Here is a 19,739-nt window from a genome sequence, read left to right as displayed (position 1 = left end):
TAAATACCCCGCTCTTTATGCTAAAGTATTTTTAGAACCCCTCATATGCGTAATAATCCCTGTTCGTTTTAAATTTTAATGCTATTCCTTACTTTCAATTGAAAAAACGTTTTCATGTTTATTTTTTCATCGTTTTTTTAAAGTAATGCTAGAAAATCCTGCGCCCTTTTCATCCAAGGAAAGATCCTCCCACATAGCCCCCTCCCATCAACCCCACCACCCAAACCAAAAAAAATCCACCTGAAAACGTCTCTACACTTCCCAATAACCATTACTATATGTAAACACTGGTCAAAGTTTGTAACTTGCAGCCCCTCCCCCAGGGATTGTGGGGGAGTAAGTCATTCCCAAAGACATAGTTATTATGGTTTTCGACTATGCGGAACAAAATGGCTATCTCAAAATTTTAATCTGTTGACTTTTGGAAAAAAATGAGCGTGGGAGGGGGCCTAGGTGCCCTCCAATTTTTGATCACTTAAAAAGGGCATTTGAACTTTTCATTTCCGTAAGAATGAGCCCTCTTGCGACACTCTAGGACCACTTGGTCGATGCGATGACCCCTGGAAAAAAAACAAACAAAAAAACAAATAGGCTAAACACGCAGCCGTGATTTGTCTTCTGGCAAAAATTACGAAATTCCACATTTTTTAGATAGGAGCTTGAAATTTTTGCTATAGGGTTCTCTGATACGCCGAATGCGATGGTGCGATTTTCGTTAAAATTCTATGACTTTTAGGGGATGTGTCCCCCTATTTTCCAAAATAAGGCAAATTTTCTCAGGCTAGTAACTTTTGATGACAAAGACTAAATTAATTGAAACTTATAAATTTAGAATCAGCGTGAAAATTCTATTCTTTTGATGTATCTTTTAGCATCAAAATTCCGTTTTTTAGAGTTTCGTTTACTATTTAGCCGGGTCGCTCCCTACTACGGTTCGTTACCACGAACTGTTTGATTTTTGTTCATAGCTACAGAAAAATTACTGTAATTATTTTATTTCTTTTTACTGAAAGTTAAGATTATCAGATTGTGCGTTTGCGAAGACGGCACTAAGCTAATTTCATGTAATTCTTGAATGGAATTTTAAAAGAGGAGTGAAATAAACTACTTGACCTTATCTGCGTAACATGAATGACTAGCTGATTTTCTAGTCGCTTAGCTTAATTAAATCTCAAAATATATTGTGAGTGACATCATCCCTAATTTTTCAATCTGTATTTAACGCCTCAGTCTAGAATTTGGCGCAATCGAAAAATGATGGTATTTAAACGCATGAAGCTTGAATTTATGATAGTGATTTACAACAAAAAAGGCAATAGTATTAGCTTGATTGAAGATGGCTTTTTATGGCTACGTTGAATACCTATGCCTATTTATTTTACTCGTTGACAACTACTTTTTGTTAGTTTGGAATTTGCCATTTGAATTCATTGCTATCATAATTACACATGGGGGAATAGAAGGGTTCTCTCTTAAGGTTGGTTCGAAAGCACCCTTCCCAAGAAAAACCCGCTTATAATTTTATTAGTTCCTTTGGTACTTATCTGTTATAGCGCCTATGTTAATTTGTTCATCTAAGTAGAACCTGTTTCTCTGTCTAACCCTAATAAAATGATGAAAATATAATACTTTAGAAACAAATTTGGGCTATATGTTTGTACAATAGGGGGTGGGGGTAAAGTATAGCGTTTCTACATGCAAAAAGTGTTAGGTACAATTATTCGGCATATTATGAAGTAAGAATTGTTTTCTAACTTCACACTGTCCAAACACTTTACAACCCCCCCCCCATAATTTGCAAATATATAGCCCAAAGTATATATTTTCCATCTATTCTTTCACTTGTCTTTGTCTTGTCTCACGCTAAGCTGAAAGAAACTGACGGAAAAACCGGTTCTACAGCGCGTCAATGGATGAAGAACTTAATATAGGCGCCATAACAGATATGCACCGTTTCTTTTTCCACGTTTCTTCCCTCTTCTTGGAAGAATTTTCTGATTCCCCATCCCCTTTTAATGGTTTACCCTATGCGCTTTCATGGTTACAATGTTACCCCGAATATTATTACAATTAGGCAGCAATTAATTGATTAAAAATGTTTAATTTGCACAATAGCAGTAATCTCGTTGGCTTAAGTCTGAGACATGTTTTTTACTAGTTTCTGGCCTCTTAATACCGTAAAAATATACCGTATTATATATATATATATATATATATATATATATATATATATATATATATATATATATATATATATATATATATATATATATATATGTATATATATATATATATATATGTATATATATATATATATATATATATATATATATATATATATATATATATATATATATATATATATATATATATATATATAATGTATATATATATATGTATATATATATATATATATATATATATATATATATATATATATATATATATATATAATATATATATATGTAAGGGGAAACAGAAACAATCGCAAAAAATGTTGCTCGTAAAAATTTGTTGACGGATGAAAGGTTGCCAAAGATCGTCCTTTTCGGCAATCCATGTAGGCCCAGACAAAAAGCAGGTCATGTAAGGCCAGACAAAAAGCAGGTCATGTAGGGTCAGAAGAAAAACCAGGTCTTGTAGGGTCAGAAAAAAAGCAGGTCATGTAGGGCCAAACGAAAAGCAGGTCATGTAAGGCCAGACGAAAAGGAGATCTTCCTCACGTGGAGTGGGAAGAGGTTATAAAAAAAGGTTTAAAGGAAATTAAAACTTCTCGGGAGGATTCACGAGAGAATTGTTGGAAAAATTGTAATGGAGGAGGAGGGTGCGCATCAATGTCAGCGTCAGGCGGATTGGTGTTGCAGTGAGCTGTTGTTAGTACTAGTAGTAGTAGTAGTAGTTGTAAATGTTCATACTATTGTAAGCATTTTCACTTGTTGCTTTTTCTGGAGTGTTTAATCAGTGGATAATCTCCCTTGATGTCGCAACAATACAGTCAGCCATTGTACTACCCATTTACCATAGAACCCATCCCTCCATGATATACAGTTCTAGATGGAGTCGCTCACAAGTGAAAAATTCAGTTAGTTCGTCTTGATTAGGGCAAGTTATGTGTTGCAATCCTGATGATTTGCAATTACGGAATATAATGATTTAAGACTAGTCTGTGTCAAAAGAGGTACAAACTAGCTATATATCAGTAGTTGGGGTAGGAGGGGACGTTAGAGAAGACACAAATTCAAGGCTCCATTTTGGATCTCAGAATCAGAGGGCTTGAAAATTCTTGCTTGGCTTTGGTTTCAACAAGGTGTAACATGACTACTCTTTGTAAAATATGTACTTAGTTTGGTTTGATTGTGGACGTCGATATCTGTAACCCTTAACTACTATCTTTGGTAGTTATGAAATAAGAACTTAGGTTTTTTTCTGCTTAGGGTGAAAATTCTTCATAACAATTTTTACACGGTGTTGTTTTCATTAATGTTTAATAGCTCTTTATTGTAATATCAGCCCTATACTTGTAATCAGCAAGCTCGGAAATCCTAAAAAAGAACTTTGGTGACTATGAAAAGCCCTTTTCTAAAATTTTTACCCTGCATTTTTGATCTAAGGAAAATCATACTTTGTTTTGGTTTGACTGTCTGTATCGATTTGTTAGCCTTAGATTTGTAATCAATCAAACATTTCGTAGCAAAGAACTGTAAGTAAGGAACGACTTGGCTCAATAGTAACCGAAACTCTAAAACAAAACGAGGTATAAATATCAATAGATCATAGACAGCGCAATAGCGCTGCCTAAGTAAAGAGCGACGTGGGCACAATGTATTATTTATTTTTAATTTTGTTTTTGTTATTTTTTTTTTGTTTATACCAGGGCGCTTCGTATCGAAGGAGTTGTTGTAGAAACTTTGAAAAGGGCTCATTCGATAGGAAATAAAAAGGGCTAGTGCCCTTTCTAATAGTTGAAAGTTACTAGAGGGCAACTATCTCCCCTTCCACGCCCACCATTTCCCCAAACAAATTCAATCAAAATTTTTAGATAGCCATTTTGTTCAACGTAGTTGGAAGATCCGGAAAATATGTCTTTGAGGATGACAACCCTTATACAGCCCCCAGGGCAAGTGTTGTAAATTATGCCCTGGGGATATTTAAGGTTTATATAGAATGGGTGATCCTATATACTTTGGAGGGGGCTCATTGAATTGCTAATCAGATGTTTTAAGCTTCCGAGTGAACGGAGGGGGGGGGGGTGAATGTCCCCTCCCACCCACACATACACCTCGTATTTAGATGCCGAAGTGCATCTGATAGAAATTTTGAAATGACCGTTTTTTATAGCAGAAACTTCGAAAATAACTCATTCGATTGACAACTGAAAGGGCTAGTGCCCTTTTTTTATGGTCAAAAGTGATTGGATGGCAACTACCCCCGCCATGACCACCATTTCCCTAAAAAAATCCAATCAGTGTTGAGATAGCCATTTTGTTCAACGTAAATGAAAGGTCCGGAAATTATGTCTTTGAGGATGACAACCCCCCACAGTCTCAGGGCAAGGGTTATAAGTTATACCATGGAGGCTTATAAGGTATATATATAGAAAGGGTGATCGTGAAAACTCCGGAATGGGCTCATTTAATTGGAAATCAGATTTTATAGTGCCCTCTTTAAGATTCAGAGTGATCGGAGGGTGGATCCCCCACACACCTCGTATTTTTCCGAAATGCATCTGATAGAAATTTTGAGATTGCCGTTTATTGTCGTAGAAACTTCAAAAAGAGCTCATTCGATTGGAAATTGGAAGGGCCAGTGTTTTTTTTAATAGTCAAAAGTGTTTGGAGGGGAACTAACCCCCCTCTCATGCCCGCTTATTCCCCAAACAAATCCAATCCAAATTATAAGATATCCTTTTTGTCCAACGTAGTAGAAAGGTCTGGACATTATGACTTTGAGGATTAAAACTCACCTTTAAAGCCCTCAGGGCAAGGATTGTACGTTATGCCCTGGGGCATATAAGGTATATATAGAAAGGGTGATCGTATAAAATTCGGAGGCGGCTCTTTAGATTGGTAATCAGAAGTTCTAGTACTCTTTTTAAGATTAAGAGTGATCGGAGGGTATATACCCTCTCCCCATACCTCAAATTTTCCCGAAATATATCTGATAGATATTAAAATACATTAAAATGTTTTCACTCTGTTTTTATTTGTTTAAAATGTTTTTACTAGATATACGAAGAGGGAACTTTGTCTCTAGGGATACTAGGCATGTCAACTCCCCACAATTATGCAATTCTCCCATTATGCATTAAAACTAAATGTTACTTTAAAATAAATCAAAAGGCATTGTGTTAATGGTTGCCAATAAGACACCTCGGCAATAAATCGAGAACAACAGGGGGTATTAAGTTGAAACTTTTAGGGATACTACTATTACTACTTCTGCTCTTACAATTTAAATAAATAAAAAGAATGTAAGTGTATCCTGGTTATCAAAGAGCATAGATATAATCTTTTGGGAATGATTGTGGGATTGTGGGAATGATTTTGGGAATGTCAATAAAAAACGAACAGAAATTAACTTAAAAAACACTTTCCAGAAGACAAGCATTTCAAAGAAAAGTAAAGAGCTCCATTAAGCCAAGAATGAGCAAAACTAAGGTGAAATAATCTTCCAAGTGCTACCACAGACCACTATCAATAAATAAATGAAACTCCAAACGAACAGCAATAAATAGCCGAGTCAAACTCAAAACGAGCAAAGGTTAACACGAGTAGGGATGATAACCCCCATGCCTTCCTAAGACCAGAACACAGTTTGCGACTTACTGAAAATGAAATACGTTTGAAATGTTTTCACCTTTCTTACTTTCATAAATGATAAATTATCAAAACCTTAGGGAAGAAATGTCAGTATATAGTAATTTAACTGACTATCCATGGTCATTTGTTTGTTTATTTTTTTCAGTAAAGCGCAAATTGTGTGCTGGTCTTCAGAAGGCATAGGGGTTTACAGCCCTACTCATGTTAATTTTTGATCGTTTTGGGTTTGATTATGCTACCCATCAAAAGTTACGAGCCCGAAAAATTTGCCGGATTTTTTAAATATAGGAAAACACCCTCTAAAATTCAAGAAATCTTAATGAAAATCGCGCCATTACATTTAGTGTACCAGAGAACCATCCTGTAAAAGTTTCAAGCTCCTATCTACAAAAATGTGTAATTTCGCTATTTTTGCCAGACAGATCACCGTTGTGTTTATTCGTTTTTTGTTTTATTTTTTTGCTGGGGTGATTGTATTGAAATATTGGTCCTATAAGGTTGGAAGAGGGTGCATTCGAACAGAAATTAAAAGTTCTAGTGCTTTTTAAAGTGACTAAAAAGATTGGAGTGCAACTGGGCCCCTCCCACGCCCATCTCCCCCCAAAGCTGTCTGATTAAAACTTTATTATAGCTATTTTCTTCAGTGAAGTTGAAGGATCAAATAATTATGGGTTTAGGTGTAAATGACCCCCCACAGTCCGTGGGGAAAGGCCTGTAAACTATGAAGTTTGCCCATTATTTACGCATTGTTTTTGTTATTGGGAAGTATACAGACATTTTTCGGGGGGACTGGGGTTGTGCTTGCGGTGGATATCTATGGGGAGAGTGTTTCTCGGGGAGGAAAAGTTCTAGACGATGAATTTTTCAAGGGTAAATGTTACCCTGGGGGATTTGACAGAATTACTGCACAGTATTCTTTTTAATTGTATTATATTCCCTTTGCCAACTTTTTCATGTGGAGATGTTCTGGGGTGACTGTCTGGGGGCAATTTTCCGCGCATTTTGATTTACGGGAAACAAATTCCACGGAAGGAGGTATTTCTGGAGTGATCGAGAGACCGATTAGAGATTAAAGTCTTATTTAAATAAAGGAATACTAACTAGAATTTTTCAGGCTGAATTGTTCGGAAGCAATTTTACATGGAGGGGGATTCTCAGCAAGGATGGAAATGTTTGGAGGGAATTTGACGGGGGGCACTGTATGTTGAAGGAAATTTGCGCTGTGGAATTTTCCGTGAGGGAGAGGTATATTTCATATAGGGTGAGCCAGATTTACCGGCATTATTGGACAAACGACAGAAATTATTCCATATATGGAGGGTTGCCCCCTCCTCAAGACCTTGCTCTTTACGCTGAAGCTCGACTGTTTGTCCCAAATTTTTAAGAGTCGCTACTGAAATACGGGGGCCATTTAATTAGAATAGAAAGCTTTTTTAAAAGTACTAACAGCTTTATCGTCAAGAGCAAGGTATTGAGGAGTAGGTAACCCTTCATATACGCAATGAATCTGCCAAAATCAATCTACAAATTTCGTTTTAATTTTTTAAAATTAATTTGCTTTAAAACTGCCATTATGCTTTAAAACTAAATGTTACTTTAAAATAAATCAAAAGGCATTGTGTTAATGGTTGCCAATAAGACACCTCGGCAATAAATCGAGAACAACAGGGGGTATTAAGTTGAAACTTTTAGGGATACTACTATTACTACTTCTGCTCTTACAATTTAAATAAATAAAAAGAATGTAAGTGTATCCTGGTTGTCAAAGAGCATAGATAGAATCTTTTGGGAATGATTGTGGGATTGTGGGAATGATTTTGGGAATGTCAATAAAAAACGAACAGAAATTAACTTAAAAAACACTTTCCAGAAGACAAGCATTTCAAAGAAAAGTAAAGAGCTCCATTAAGCCAAGAATGAGCAAAACTAAGGTGAAATAATCTTCCAAGTGCTACCACAGACCACTATCAATAAATAAATGAAACTCAAAACGAACAGCAATAAATAGCCGAGTCAAACTCAAAACGAGCAAAGATTAACACGAGTAGGGATGATAACCCCCATGCCTTCCTAAGACCAGAACACAGTTTGCGACTTACTGAAAATGAAATACGTTTGAAATGTTTTCACCTTTCTTACTTTCATAAATGATAAATTATCAAAACCTTAGGGAAGAGATGTCAGTAAATATTAATTTAACTGACTATCCACGGTCATTTTTTTTTTTTTTTTTTTTTTTTTTTTAGTAAAGCGCAAATTGTGTTCTGGGCTTGAGAAGGCATAGGGGTTATCAGCCCTACTCTTGTTAATTTTCGATCGTTACGGGTTTGATTCGGCTATTTTGCTACCCATCAAAAGTTCCGAGCTAGAAAAATTTGCCGGATTTTTTAAATATAGGAAAACACCCTCTAAAATTCAAGAAATCTTAATGAAAATCGCGCCATTACATTTAGTGTACCAGAGAACCATCCTGTAAAAGTTTCAAGCTCCTATCTACAAAAATGTGTAATTTCGCTATTTTTGCCAGACAGATCACCGTTGTGTTTATTCGTTTTTTGTTTTATTTTTTTGCTGGGGTGATTGTATTGAAATATTGGTCCTATAAGGTTGGAAGAGGGTGCATTCGAACAGAAATTAAAAGTTCTAGTGCTTTTTAAAGTGACTAAAAAGATTGGAGTGCAACTGGGCCACTCCCTCGCCCATTTATCCCCAAAGTTATCTGATTAAAACTTTAAAATAGCTATTTTCTTCAGTGTAGTTGAAAGATCAAATAACTATGGGTTTAGGTGTAAATGACCCCCCACAGTCCGTGGGGAAAGGCCTGTAAGTTATGAAGTTTGCCCATTATTTACGCATAGTTTTTGTTATTGGGAAGTATACAGACATTTTTCGGGGGGACTGGGGTTGTGCTTGGGGTGGACATCTATGGGGAGAGTGTTTCTCGGGGAGGAAAAGTTCTAGACGATGAATTTTTCAAGGGTAAATGTTACCCTGGGGGATTTGACAGAATTACTGTACAGTATTCTTTTTAATTGTATTACAGTCCGTTTGCCAACTTTTTCATGTGGAGATATTCTGGGATGATTATCTTGGGGCTATTTTCCGCGTATTTTGATTTCCGGGAAACAGTTTCCACGGAAGGAGGTATTTCTGGAGTGATCGAGAGACCGATTAGAGATTAAAGTCTTGTTTAAATGAAAGAATACTAGGTAGAATTTTTCAGGCTGAATCGTTCACAAGCAATTTTACATGGAGGGAGACTCTCAGCAAGGATGGAAATGTTTGGAGGGAATTTGACGGGGGGCACTGTATGTTGAAGGAAATTTGCGCTGTGGAATTTTCCGTGAGGAAGAGATGTATATTTCATATAGGGTGAGCCAGATTTACCGGCATTATTGGACAAACGAACAGAAATCATTCCATATATGAAGGGTTGCCCCCTCCTCAAGACCTTGCACTTTGCGCTAAAGTTCGACTGTTTGTCCCAAATTTTTTAGAATGGCTACTGAAACACGGGGACAGTTTAATTAGTATAGAAAGCTTTTTTAAAAGTACTAACATCATTTGCGTAAAGAGCAAGGTATTGAGGAGGAGGCAACCCTTCATATACGCAATAAATCTGTCAAAATTAATCTACAAATCTCGTTTTAATTTTTCATGTATGGTGAACCAAATTCGAACCTGTATTAGTTGAAAAACGTTCAGAAATTAAATAAACAAAATAAGTTTTTTTTTTTAACTGAAAGTAAGGAGCGACATTAAACCCTAAAACGAACAGAAATCATTCCATATATGAAGGGTTGCCCCCTCCTCAAGACCTTGCACTTTGCGCTAAAGTTCGACTGTTTGTCCCAAATTTTTTAGAATGGCTACTGAAACACGGGGACAGTTTAATTAGTATAGAAAGCTTTTTTAAAAGTACTAACAGCTTTATAGTAAAGAGCAAGGTATTGAGGAAGAGGCAATCCTTCTTATACATAATGAATCTGCCAAAATTAATCTACAAATTTCGTTATAATTTTTCATGTATGGTGAGCCAAATATATACCTGTATTAGTTGAAAAACGTTCAGAAATTAAATAAACAAAATAAGTTTTTTTTTTAACTGAAAGTAAGGAGCGACATTAAAACTTAAATCGAACAGAAATTATTCCATATATGAAATGGGCTGTTCCCTTCATGATGCTTTGCTTTTTAAGCTAGACTGTTTTACTCTTTGTCACAACTATATTTTTTAAAGTAATAACAAATTTTAGCGTAAAGAGCGAAGCATTGAGGAGGGGACAGTTCCTTTCATATACGGAATAATTTCTGTTCGTTTTAAGTTTTAATGTCGCTCCTTACTTTCAGGGAAAAAACGTGTTCTTTTTATTTGATCATATGTGAAAGTAGCGCTTGATGTTATCTTTTTTTTTAAACTGCTTTTTCCTAATAACACACTCATATAAAACACTTAAGTAATACCGTTGAATTCATATCATAAAAGATTTAATCCAAAATCAAGCTAAACAGAAGGAATATACTAAAATTTAAATACAAATGCATAGATATTGTTCGCTCCGACCTGAAATCAAACAGTTCGTGGTAACGAACTGCAGTAAGGAGCGACCCGGCTCAATAGTAACCAAAACTCTAAAAAACGGAATTTTTGATACCAATAGTTACATCAAAAGAATCGCATTTTAATGCTGATTTTAAATATATAAGTTTCGTCAAGTTTAGTCTTACCTATCAAAAGTTAAGAGCCTGAGAAAATTTGCCCTATTTTAGAAAATAGGAGGAAACACCCCCTAAAAGTCACAGAATCTCAACGAAAATCACACCATCAGATTCAGCGTATCAGAGAACGCTACTGTTCAAGTTCCAAGCTCCTATCTACAAAAATGTGGAATTTTGTATTTTTTGCCAGAAGACAAATCACGGATGCGTGTTTATTTGTTTGTTGTTTTTTTTTTGTTGTTTTTCCCAGGGGTGATCGTATCGACCCAGTGGTCCTAGAATTTTGTGAGAGGGCTCATTCGAACGGAAATGAAAAGTTCTAGTGCCCTTTTTAAGTGACCAAAAAAATTGGAGGGTACCTAGGCCCCCTCCCACGCTCATTTTTTCCCAAAGTCGTCGGATCAAAATTCTGAGATAGCCATTTTATTCAGCATAGTCGAAAAACCTTATAACTATGTCTTTGGGGACGACTTACTCCCCCACAGTCCCCGTGGGAGGGGCTGCAAGTTACAAACTTTGACCAGTGTTTGCATATAGTAATGGTTATTGGGAAGCGTACAGACGTTTTCAGGGGGATTTTTTGGTTGGGAGGAGAGGTTGGGAAGAGGGGGTTATGTGGGGGAAGCTTTCCATGGAGGAATTTGTTATGGGGGAAGAAGATTTCCATGAAGGGGCGCAGCATTTTCTAGCATTATTTAAAAAAACAATGAAAAAATAAATATGAAAAACTTTTTTCAACTGAAAGTAAGGAGTAGCATTAAAACTTAAAACGAACAGAAAATATTACGCATGTAAGGGGTTCACCTCCTCTTAATACCTCACTCTTTACGCTAAATTATTTTTAGTAGTTTCAACTATGAATTCTACGGCCTTCGTGATTCAGGGGACAAAATTTAAAGCTTTAGTGTAAAGCGCGAAGTATTGACGAGTGGGCGAACCCTCTCATATACGTAATAACAACATACGAATATAGAAGTTTGTTACGTGAGCTAATTCGTAAGTTATGTATATCTTTTACTAATGAAAACATTCGTAAAAATTAAAAGTTCCAGTTGCCTTTTTAAGTACCCAAAAAATTGGAGGGTAACTGGGCCTCCTACCCCCTCCTTTTTTCTCAAATCATTCGATCAAAACTATGGGAAAGCCATTTAGCCAAATAAATAAATATGCAAATTTCGCTTTAATCATTCATCTGCAGAGCCGAAATCAAAACATGGATTAACTAAAAAACGTTCAGAAATTAAATAAAAAAAACAAACAAGTTTTTCTAACTGAAAGTAAGGAGCAATATTAAAACTTAAAACGAGCACAAATTACACCGTATATGAAAGGGGCTGTTCCCTCTTCATCGCCCTGCTCTTTACGCTAAGTTTTTATTGTTTTAAAAGGTAGAGTTGAGAGAGAGTCAAACTTTAGCGTAAAGAGCGGGACATTGAAGAGGGAACAGCCCCTTTTATATACGGGGTAATTTGTGCTCGTTTTAAGTTTTAATGTCGCTCCTTTAGCAAAAAAATAAAATAAAAAAAATATGCAAATTTCGTTTTAATTATTCATGTTTGATGAGGCAAAATCAAAACATGCATTAATTCAAAAACGTTCAGAAATTAAGTAAAAAAACAAGTTTTTTGTAACTGTAAGTAAGGAGCGACATGCAAACTTAAAACGAACATAAATTATTCCGTTTATGAAAGGGGTTGCCCCCTCCTTAACGCCTCGCTCTTTACGCTAAAGTTTGTTATTTTTTAAAAAGTAGAGTTGTGAGAAAGAGTCAAACTTTAGCGTAAAGAGCGAGGTGTCGAGGAGGGGATAACCCCTTTCATAAACGGAATAATTTCTGTTCGTTTTAAGTTGTAATTTCGCTCCTTACTTGCAGTTAAAAAAACTTTTTTTTATATTATTTAATCGCTCTCATAGGGTGATTCCGCATTTTGCATTTTGTAGATAAAGGCTTGAAACCTCTGCATCAGGGTTCTTCGTTATGCTGTATTTGATGTTACAATTTTCATCAGTGTGACTCACCTTTTTGGAGTGTTTCCCCTCTTTTTGGAAAATCAGGTAGATTTTGTCTGCCTCATAATTTTCTGTAGGAATGGACTTCAGATTCAATGAATTTGCATATTTAGTATCAATGCTGCCTAAGTAAAGATTGATATGGCTTCAATGCATACGTTTTAGAAATAAACTAAAAACATATAAGAAAAAACCACCACCAATATTAAACTACAATTGTCATAATAGACCACTTGAGTTACTGTTACTAATAGAGTTACTAAGGACATGATGCACTTAGTGATCTTCCGATAAGTAACTCTATTAATAACAGTAACAGTAACAGGTCTATTGCGACAACTGTTGTTCAATATTGGTGAATGTGCTTTTAGTTTATTTTAGTTTTTTTTAAATCTTTGTTTCTTTTACGCTGAAGACGCCTCATTTTTGTTCAGGCGAAATATATTCGTTGTTTTTTTTTTTGTCTCTTCGCTACTGGCCGAAGTCTCGTTTTGTCTCTTTTCTTCATGAGTTTTCTTTCTTTGTTTCTTTGTCATGGCTGGCCAGTTCGGCTTGAGGTCTTTCATTGAGCTAATCATTAGACAAGACTGTGAATCCCAATTCTCAAAAGGGCATATCTGCAATATCTGAGGATTTTCTATGGCTGTTGAATTGAGACTTTCAAGGGATGGTTAGGGGGCTAATGAATAAAATAAAAAATACCCACATGTGTATCAATGTCATAAAAAAACTGCATATCAAACAGTTCGTGGTAACGAACTGTAGTAAGGAGCGACCCGGCTCAATAGTAACCAAAACTCTAAAAAATGGAATTTTGATACCAATAGCTATATCAAAAGAATCGCATTTTAATGCTGGTTTTAAATATATAAGTTTCATCAAGTTTAGTCTTACCCATCAAAAGTTACGAGCCTGAGAAAATTTGCGTTATTTTAGAAAATAGGGGGTTACACCCCCTAAAAGTCATAGAATCTTAACGAAAATCACACCATCAGATTCAGCGTATCAGAGAACCCTATTGTAGAAGTTTCGAGCTCCTATCTACAAAAATGTGGAATTTTGCATTTTTTGCCAGAAAGCAGATCACGGATGCGTGTTTATTTGTTTTTTTTTTTTTTTTTTTTTTTTTTTTTTTTTTCCCAGGGGTGATCGTATCGACCCAGTTGTCCTAGAATGTTGCAAGAGGGCTCATTCTAACGGAAATGAAAAGTTCTAGTGCCCTTTTTAAGTGACCAAAAAAATTGGAGGGCACCTAGGCCCCCTCCCACGCTAATTATTTTCCCAAAGTCAACGGATCAAAATTCTGAGATAGCCATTTTATTCAGCGTAGTCGAAAAACCTTATAAGTATGTCTTTGGGGACGACTTACTCCCCCACAGTCCCCGTGGGAGGGGCAACAAGTTACAAACTTTGACCTGTGCTTACATATAGTATTGGTTATTGGGAAGTATACAGGCGTTTTCAGGAGGATTTTTTTGGTTGGGGGGAGGGGTTGAGAAGAGGGGGATATGCTGGGGGAAGTTTCCATCGAGAATTTGTCATGGGAGAAGAAAACTTCCATGAAGGGAGATCAGGATTTACTAGCATTATTTAAAAAAAAAATAAAAAATAAATGTGAAAAAGCTTTTTCAGCTGGAAGTAAGGAACAGCAATAAAACTTAAAACAAACAGAAATTATTACCCATATAAGGGGCTCACCTCCTTATGATACCTAGCTCTTTACACTAAAGTATTTTTAGTAATTTCAACTATTTATTCTACGGCTTTTGTGATTCAGGGGTCATTCTTAATGAATTGGGATAAAATTTAAGCTTTAGTGTAAAGAGCGAGGTACTGACGATGGGGCGAATCCCCTCATATATGTAATAAAAACATGAGAATACAAAAGTTCTTTACGTAAGCTAATTTATAAGTTACGTAAATCTTTTACCAATAAAAAGATTCGTAAAAAATTAAAAGTTCTAGTTGCCTTTTTAATTAACCAAAAAATCGGAGGGCAACTAGGCTTCGCCCCCGCTTTTTTTTTCTCAAAATCATTCGATCAAAATTATGAGAAAGCCATTTAGCCCTCCCCCCCCAAAAAAAATATGCAAATTTCGTTTTGATTATTCCTATGCGGAGAGCCAAAATCAAAACATGCATTGATTCAAAAACGTTCAGAAATTAAATAAAAAAAACGAGTTTTTTTAACTGAAAGTAAGGAGCGACATTAAAACTTAAAACGCACAGAAATTACTTCGTATATGAAAGAGGCTGCTTCCTCATCAACGCCCCGCTCTTTACGCTAAAGTTTTTTACTGTTTTAAAAAGAAGAATTGAGAGAAAGAGTCAAACTTTAGCGTAAAGAGCGGGGCGTTGATGAGGAAGCAGCCTCTTTCATATACGAAGTAATTTCTGTGCGTTTTAAGTTTTAATGTCGCTCCTTACTTTCAGTTAAAAAAACTCGTTTTTTTTATTTTTTATATCTCAGGAAAGGCTAAGGGTGCTAAGGTGAAAGTTTCAGTGAACATCAAGGGGGATATTGGACTAAACCAAAAGACACCAAGTGCATCATGGTTGTCAAAATGGCATATATGGAACAACTTAGGAATAGCTAAGGGTGTTAAATTTACTTCTGAGGGACGTTGAAGGGGATAATGAACTATATAAAAGAAACACTGAGTGTCCTGGTTGTCAAAAGTACATTTCTACAATATCTCAGGACTGACTAAGTGTGTTATATTAAATGCATCAAGGAATTCTGAGGGGGATATTAAACTAAATTCACGGAAACTATACGGTATGCATCCGGGCTGTCACAGTGGCGTATCTGCAATATTTCAGAAACATTAGTGGTATTAAGCTGAAACCTGTAAATATCGACGGGGATTTTGAACTAAATCAAAAGATCGTATGTGCATTTAGGTTGTCAAAAAGGGTATCCTCAATATCTCACGGCAAAAGGTCATATATTAAGGGGACCCAACTGAAACTGTGAAGAAATACTGGGCGGGTAGATCGAGGACATTCTAGATTTTGACTTGGGGGGCAAGGGGAGCTCATCAAGGATTAAAAATGTTTGAAAAAATATGAATGGTATTGATTATCGGTGTGAATTGTTTTTTTTTTGTATTGATCTAATTAAAATTACTGGCCGTGAAGGCAGCCCAATTAAAGTTTCAAAACGAAGGGAACTTCAACTGGAAACAAATCTGGTTGCTTGGTTCTTAACGTCTTAATTTGTTAAGATGTATTTTTTTTTGTTCATGTATTTGTTTTTGTATTTGTATTTGTGTTTTTTGTATTTGTTCATGTATTTTGTTTTGTATTTGTTTTTTGTTTGATGTATTTGTTCATTTGTTTTTTAGATAAAAAGTCATAACTTTTTAAATAAGTGAACAGAAATGGATTTAATTAAAATAAGCGGCAAACAAATCTTTTTCTATATCAATTTCTTGCTCTCTATTTCTTTGTCCCTCTCTCTCTCTGTTCGTCTCTCTCTCTCTCCCTCTCTCTTTTCTCTCTCTCTCTCTCTCTCTCTCTCTCTCTCTCTCTCTCTCTCCCTCTTCCCTCTCTCTCTCTCTACTCTCCATCCATCTCTTCTTCTCCTGTCCCCGTCTCTTGCTCTTCGATCCACTCTCTCACTTCTTAAAATAGTAATTTTATTTTGCGAATTTCCAGTTCAAAAAAGGACCACTTGTGTACTCTCTCTACTCTCTCTTCTATATCAATCTCTTGCTCTCTATTTGTTTGTCCCTCTCTTTGCCTGTCTCTGCCTGTCTTTCTGTCAGCCTCCCTCTCTCTCTTTCCCCATTCTCTTCCTCTTTCGCTCTCTTCTCTCCGATCCACCCCGTCCCTCCTTCCTCTATCACTGTATCTTGCTCTTCCATCCATTCTCTCGCTTCTTATAATGATTAAATAAAAAAAACTAGTTTTTTTAACTGAAAGTAAGGAGCGACATTAAAACTTAAAACGAATAGAAATTACTCCGTATATGAAATGGGTTGTCCCCTCCGCAATCCCTCGCTCTTTGCGCTAAAGCTTTTAATTGTTTCAAAAAGTAGAATTGTGGCAAAGAGTCAAACTTAAGCGTAAACAGCGAGGGATTGCGGAGGGGACAACCCATTTCATATACGGAGTAATTTCGGTTCGTTTTCAGTTTTAATGTCGCTCCTTACTTTCAGTTAAAAAAAACTGGTTTTTTTATTTAATTTCTGAACGTTTTTGAATTAATGCATGTTTGATTTTGGCTCTCCGCACATAAATTATTGAAATGAAATTTGTATATTAATTTTTTTTGGCTAAATGGCTTTCTCTTAGTTTTGATCAGACGATTTTGAGAAATAAGGGGTGGGGAAGGAGGCCTAGCTGCCCTCCAATTTTTCGGTTACTTAAAAAGGCTACTAGAACTTTTAATTTTTAACGAACGTTTTTATTAGTAAAAAATATGCGTAACTTAAGAATTAACTTACGTAACAAACTTTTATATTCTTATATTTTTATTATGTGTACGAGGGGGTTGGTACCCTCGTTAATACCTCGCTCTTTACACTAAATCGTAAGTTTTGTCCCAATTCTTTAAGAATGACCCCTGAATCAAAAAGGCCGTAGAATAAATAGTTGAAATTACTAAAAATACTTTAGCATAAAGAGCGAGGTATTTATCTCCTCCTAAATACCTCGCTGTTTATGCTAAAGTATTTTTGGAACCCCTCATATGCGTAATAATCTGTTCGTTTTAAATTTCAATGCTATTCCTTACTTTCAATTGAAAATACGTTTTCATGTTTATTTTTTCATCGTTTTTTAAAGTAATGCTAGAAAATCCTGCGCCCTTTTCATTGAATTTTTCTTCCCCCGTGACATATTCCTCCAAGGAAAGATCCTCCCACTTAGCCCCCTCCCCTCAACCTCATCCCCAAACCAAAAAAAAATCCCCCTGAAACGTCTGTACACTTCCTAATAACCATTACTATATGTAACACTGGTCAAAGTTTGTAACTTGCAGCCCCTCCCCCAGGAATTGTGGGGGAGTAAGTCATTCCCAAAGACATAGTTATTATGGTTTTTGACTATGCGGAGCCAAATCTCAAATTTTGATCCTTTGACTTTTGGAAAAAATGAGCGTGGGAGGGGGCCTAGGTGCCCTCCAATTTTTTGATCACTTAAAAAGGGCACTAGAATTTTTCATTTCCGTAAGAATGAGCCCTCTTGCGACACTCTAGGACCACTTGGTCGATACGATGACCCCTGGAAAAAACAAAAACAAACAAATAAACACGCACCCGTGATTTGTCTTCTGGCAAAAAATACTAAATTCCACATTTTTTTAGATAGGAGCTTGACATTTTTGCTATAGGGTTCTCTGATACGCCGAATGCGATGGTGAGAATTTCGTTAAGATTCTGTGACTTTTAGGGGGTGTTTCCCCCTATTTTCCAAAATATGGCAAATTTTCTCAGGCTCGTAACTTTCGATGACAAAGACTAAATTAATTGAAACTTATATATTTAGAATCAGCGTGAAAATTTGATTCTTTTGATGTATCTTTTAGCATCAAAATTCCGTTTTTTAGAGTTTCGTTTACTATTGAGCCGGGTCGCTCCTTACTACAGTTCGTTACCACGAACTTTTTGATAATTTGTATGTTGCGTATTTCCAGCACAGTACTAACTCTTTAAGGAATTTTGTTTAACTTCACTGTACAAAAAAAGGAGGAAGCTCAACAAGCTTACACATTTTATTTGATAAATTTATTCCAGAGGTCTAAAAGAGCGGTACCACCTGGTCTTCTTCGTCGAATGTCTACCTCTACGTGGACCACCACCACTAGTGCTACTGGCATGCCGACCATTGAAGCTGAACCTAGTAGGAAACGAGCAACCAATTTTAGAACCCCTACCCTAGGTATGTGACTTTATGTGTGACTACCACGAAATTTAAAAAACGGCGTAAAGAGCAAAAGGTAATCCCACATAAAAAAAACAAGAGTCTCACGAAATTGTGTCAGCAGTGGGAAACTTTCATGTTGAAACATCATGCTTTATTGACTAAATAATTTATTTTATTTCTTTTCTATTGTTTTAATACTTAGGTAGATACTTCAGCTTTCTTTCGATCCGAGCTTTGAATTATGTTCTTCTATTTTTGCTTGCATTCGTTTTTTGCCTCAGTGCAAATTTTAATTCTCAACGCAAGAAAAAATTAAAAATAGAAATAAGCCCCCCCCCTTCCAAAAAAAAGAAAAGATACAAAAATGAAAATAAGCTTATTGATTCTCCTTGAAATCGGTACCAGACAAGGTCAAAAAGGTTTTTTTTCTCTTCTGAACAAGTTAATATTTGTAAGCCTTTGGGTCGAGGGGGTTCTAGAGCCCTTTCGAAAATAGGTTCAAAATAACTTTGTTTTCGTTGGATTGAAATTTATATCTGCAAGTTTTGGGGCCTAGGTACATCCAATGTATAAGAAAAGGGGGGAGGGGGAATGATTAGTTTGCCCAAAAAAGGGACTGGAAACAGCACCAAAGATTTCGTTTTTCCGAACGGTTTGAAACTTAAATTGGGAAGTCCTGGTCTAATTAGGCATGATTTACAAAACAAACTTTTGTCGGTGAAGGACACCTAGAAACGAGGGGGTGATAGTCCTACTCTTATTTGTGGAAATTTTTATTCACTTGAAGTTTAACTTGACTAACCTTTTTAGTTTCTGTTCATCTTATATTTGACTTGTTATATGACCTTGTTTCTGCCCAATTTTAGTTTAAACGGTGCTCTTGACCTTTCTTTGAAAAAAAAAATCAGGAATTATTAGGGGTTGGGAGGGACTGGACAATAAAAAAACTGAAAAGTAATTCTCGTAACTAGTAGCTACAAATTAAACTTACTAATTAAACTAAATTTATTAAAAGTAACGTACTAAACTTAATAAAATTTCTGAAAATAAACTTGTATTTCATAATTTATAGCATGTTTTCTTGCATTTTTGTTTATATGCGTTCTCACAATTTTCGTATTGATTTATTGCTGAAATTATTGCGACATGTCGGATCGCCTTATTGTAACTTGGCAATAATGTAGCATTAGTGACTCCTAAAGCAGTTAAATGCGAAGTAGATGAAAATCAAAACACCCAGTTTCTTGGTATTCTACTTTTTACATCTTAACTGCATCTGTCATCCTTACCAATAATGCTACCCATTAAGTAAAGCTATCC

The 19,739-nt window shown here is 35.8% G+C and overlaps 1 protein-coding gene across 1 annotated transcript in view; it reads left to right on the top strand.

Annotated features, from left to right (window-relative positions):
• Nucleotides 1-19,739, top strand: part of LOC136036533 (cGMP-inhibited 3',5'-cyclic phosphodiesterase 3A-like) — a 266,516-nt gene that overhangs the window by 72,143 nt on the left and 174,634 nt on the right. Inside the window, exon 5 of the mRNA XM_065718837.1 lies at nt 18,290-18,434. Coding sequence (XP_065574909.1) covers nt 18,290-18,434 — 145 coding nt within the window. The remainder of the gene's footprint in view (nt 1-18,289; nt 18,435-19,739) is intronic.

Source organism: Artemia franciscana, chromosome 15 (genome assembly GCF_032884065.1).
Source record: "Artemia franciscana chromosome 15, ASM3288406v1, whole genome shotgun sequence".
NCBI lineage: Eukaryota > Metazoa > Arthropoda > Branchiopoda > Anostraca > Artemiidae > Artemia > Artemia franciscana.
Note: the sequence above shows the minus strand (reverse complement) of the source record. Positions and strands in the feature narration are given on the sequence as shown.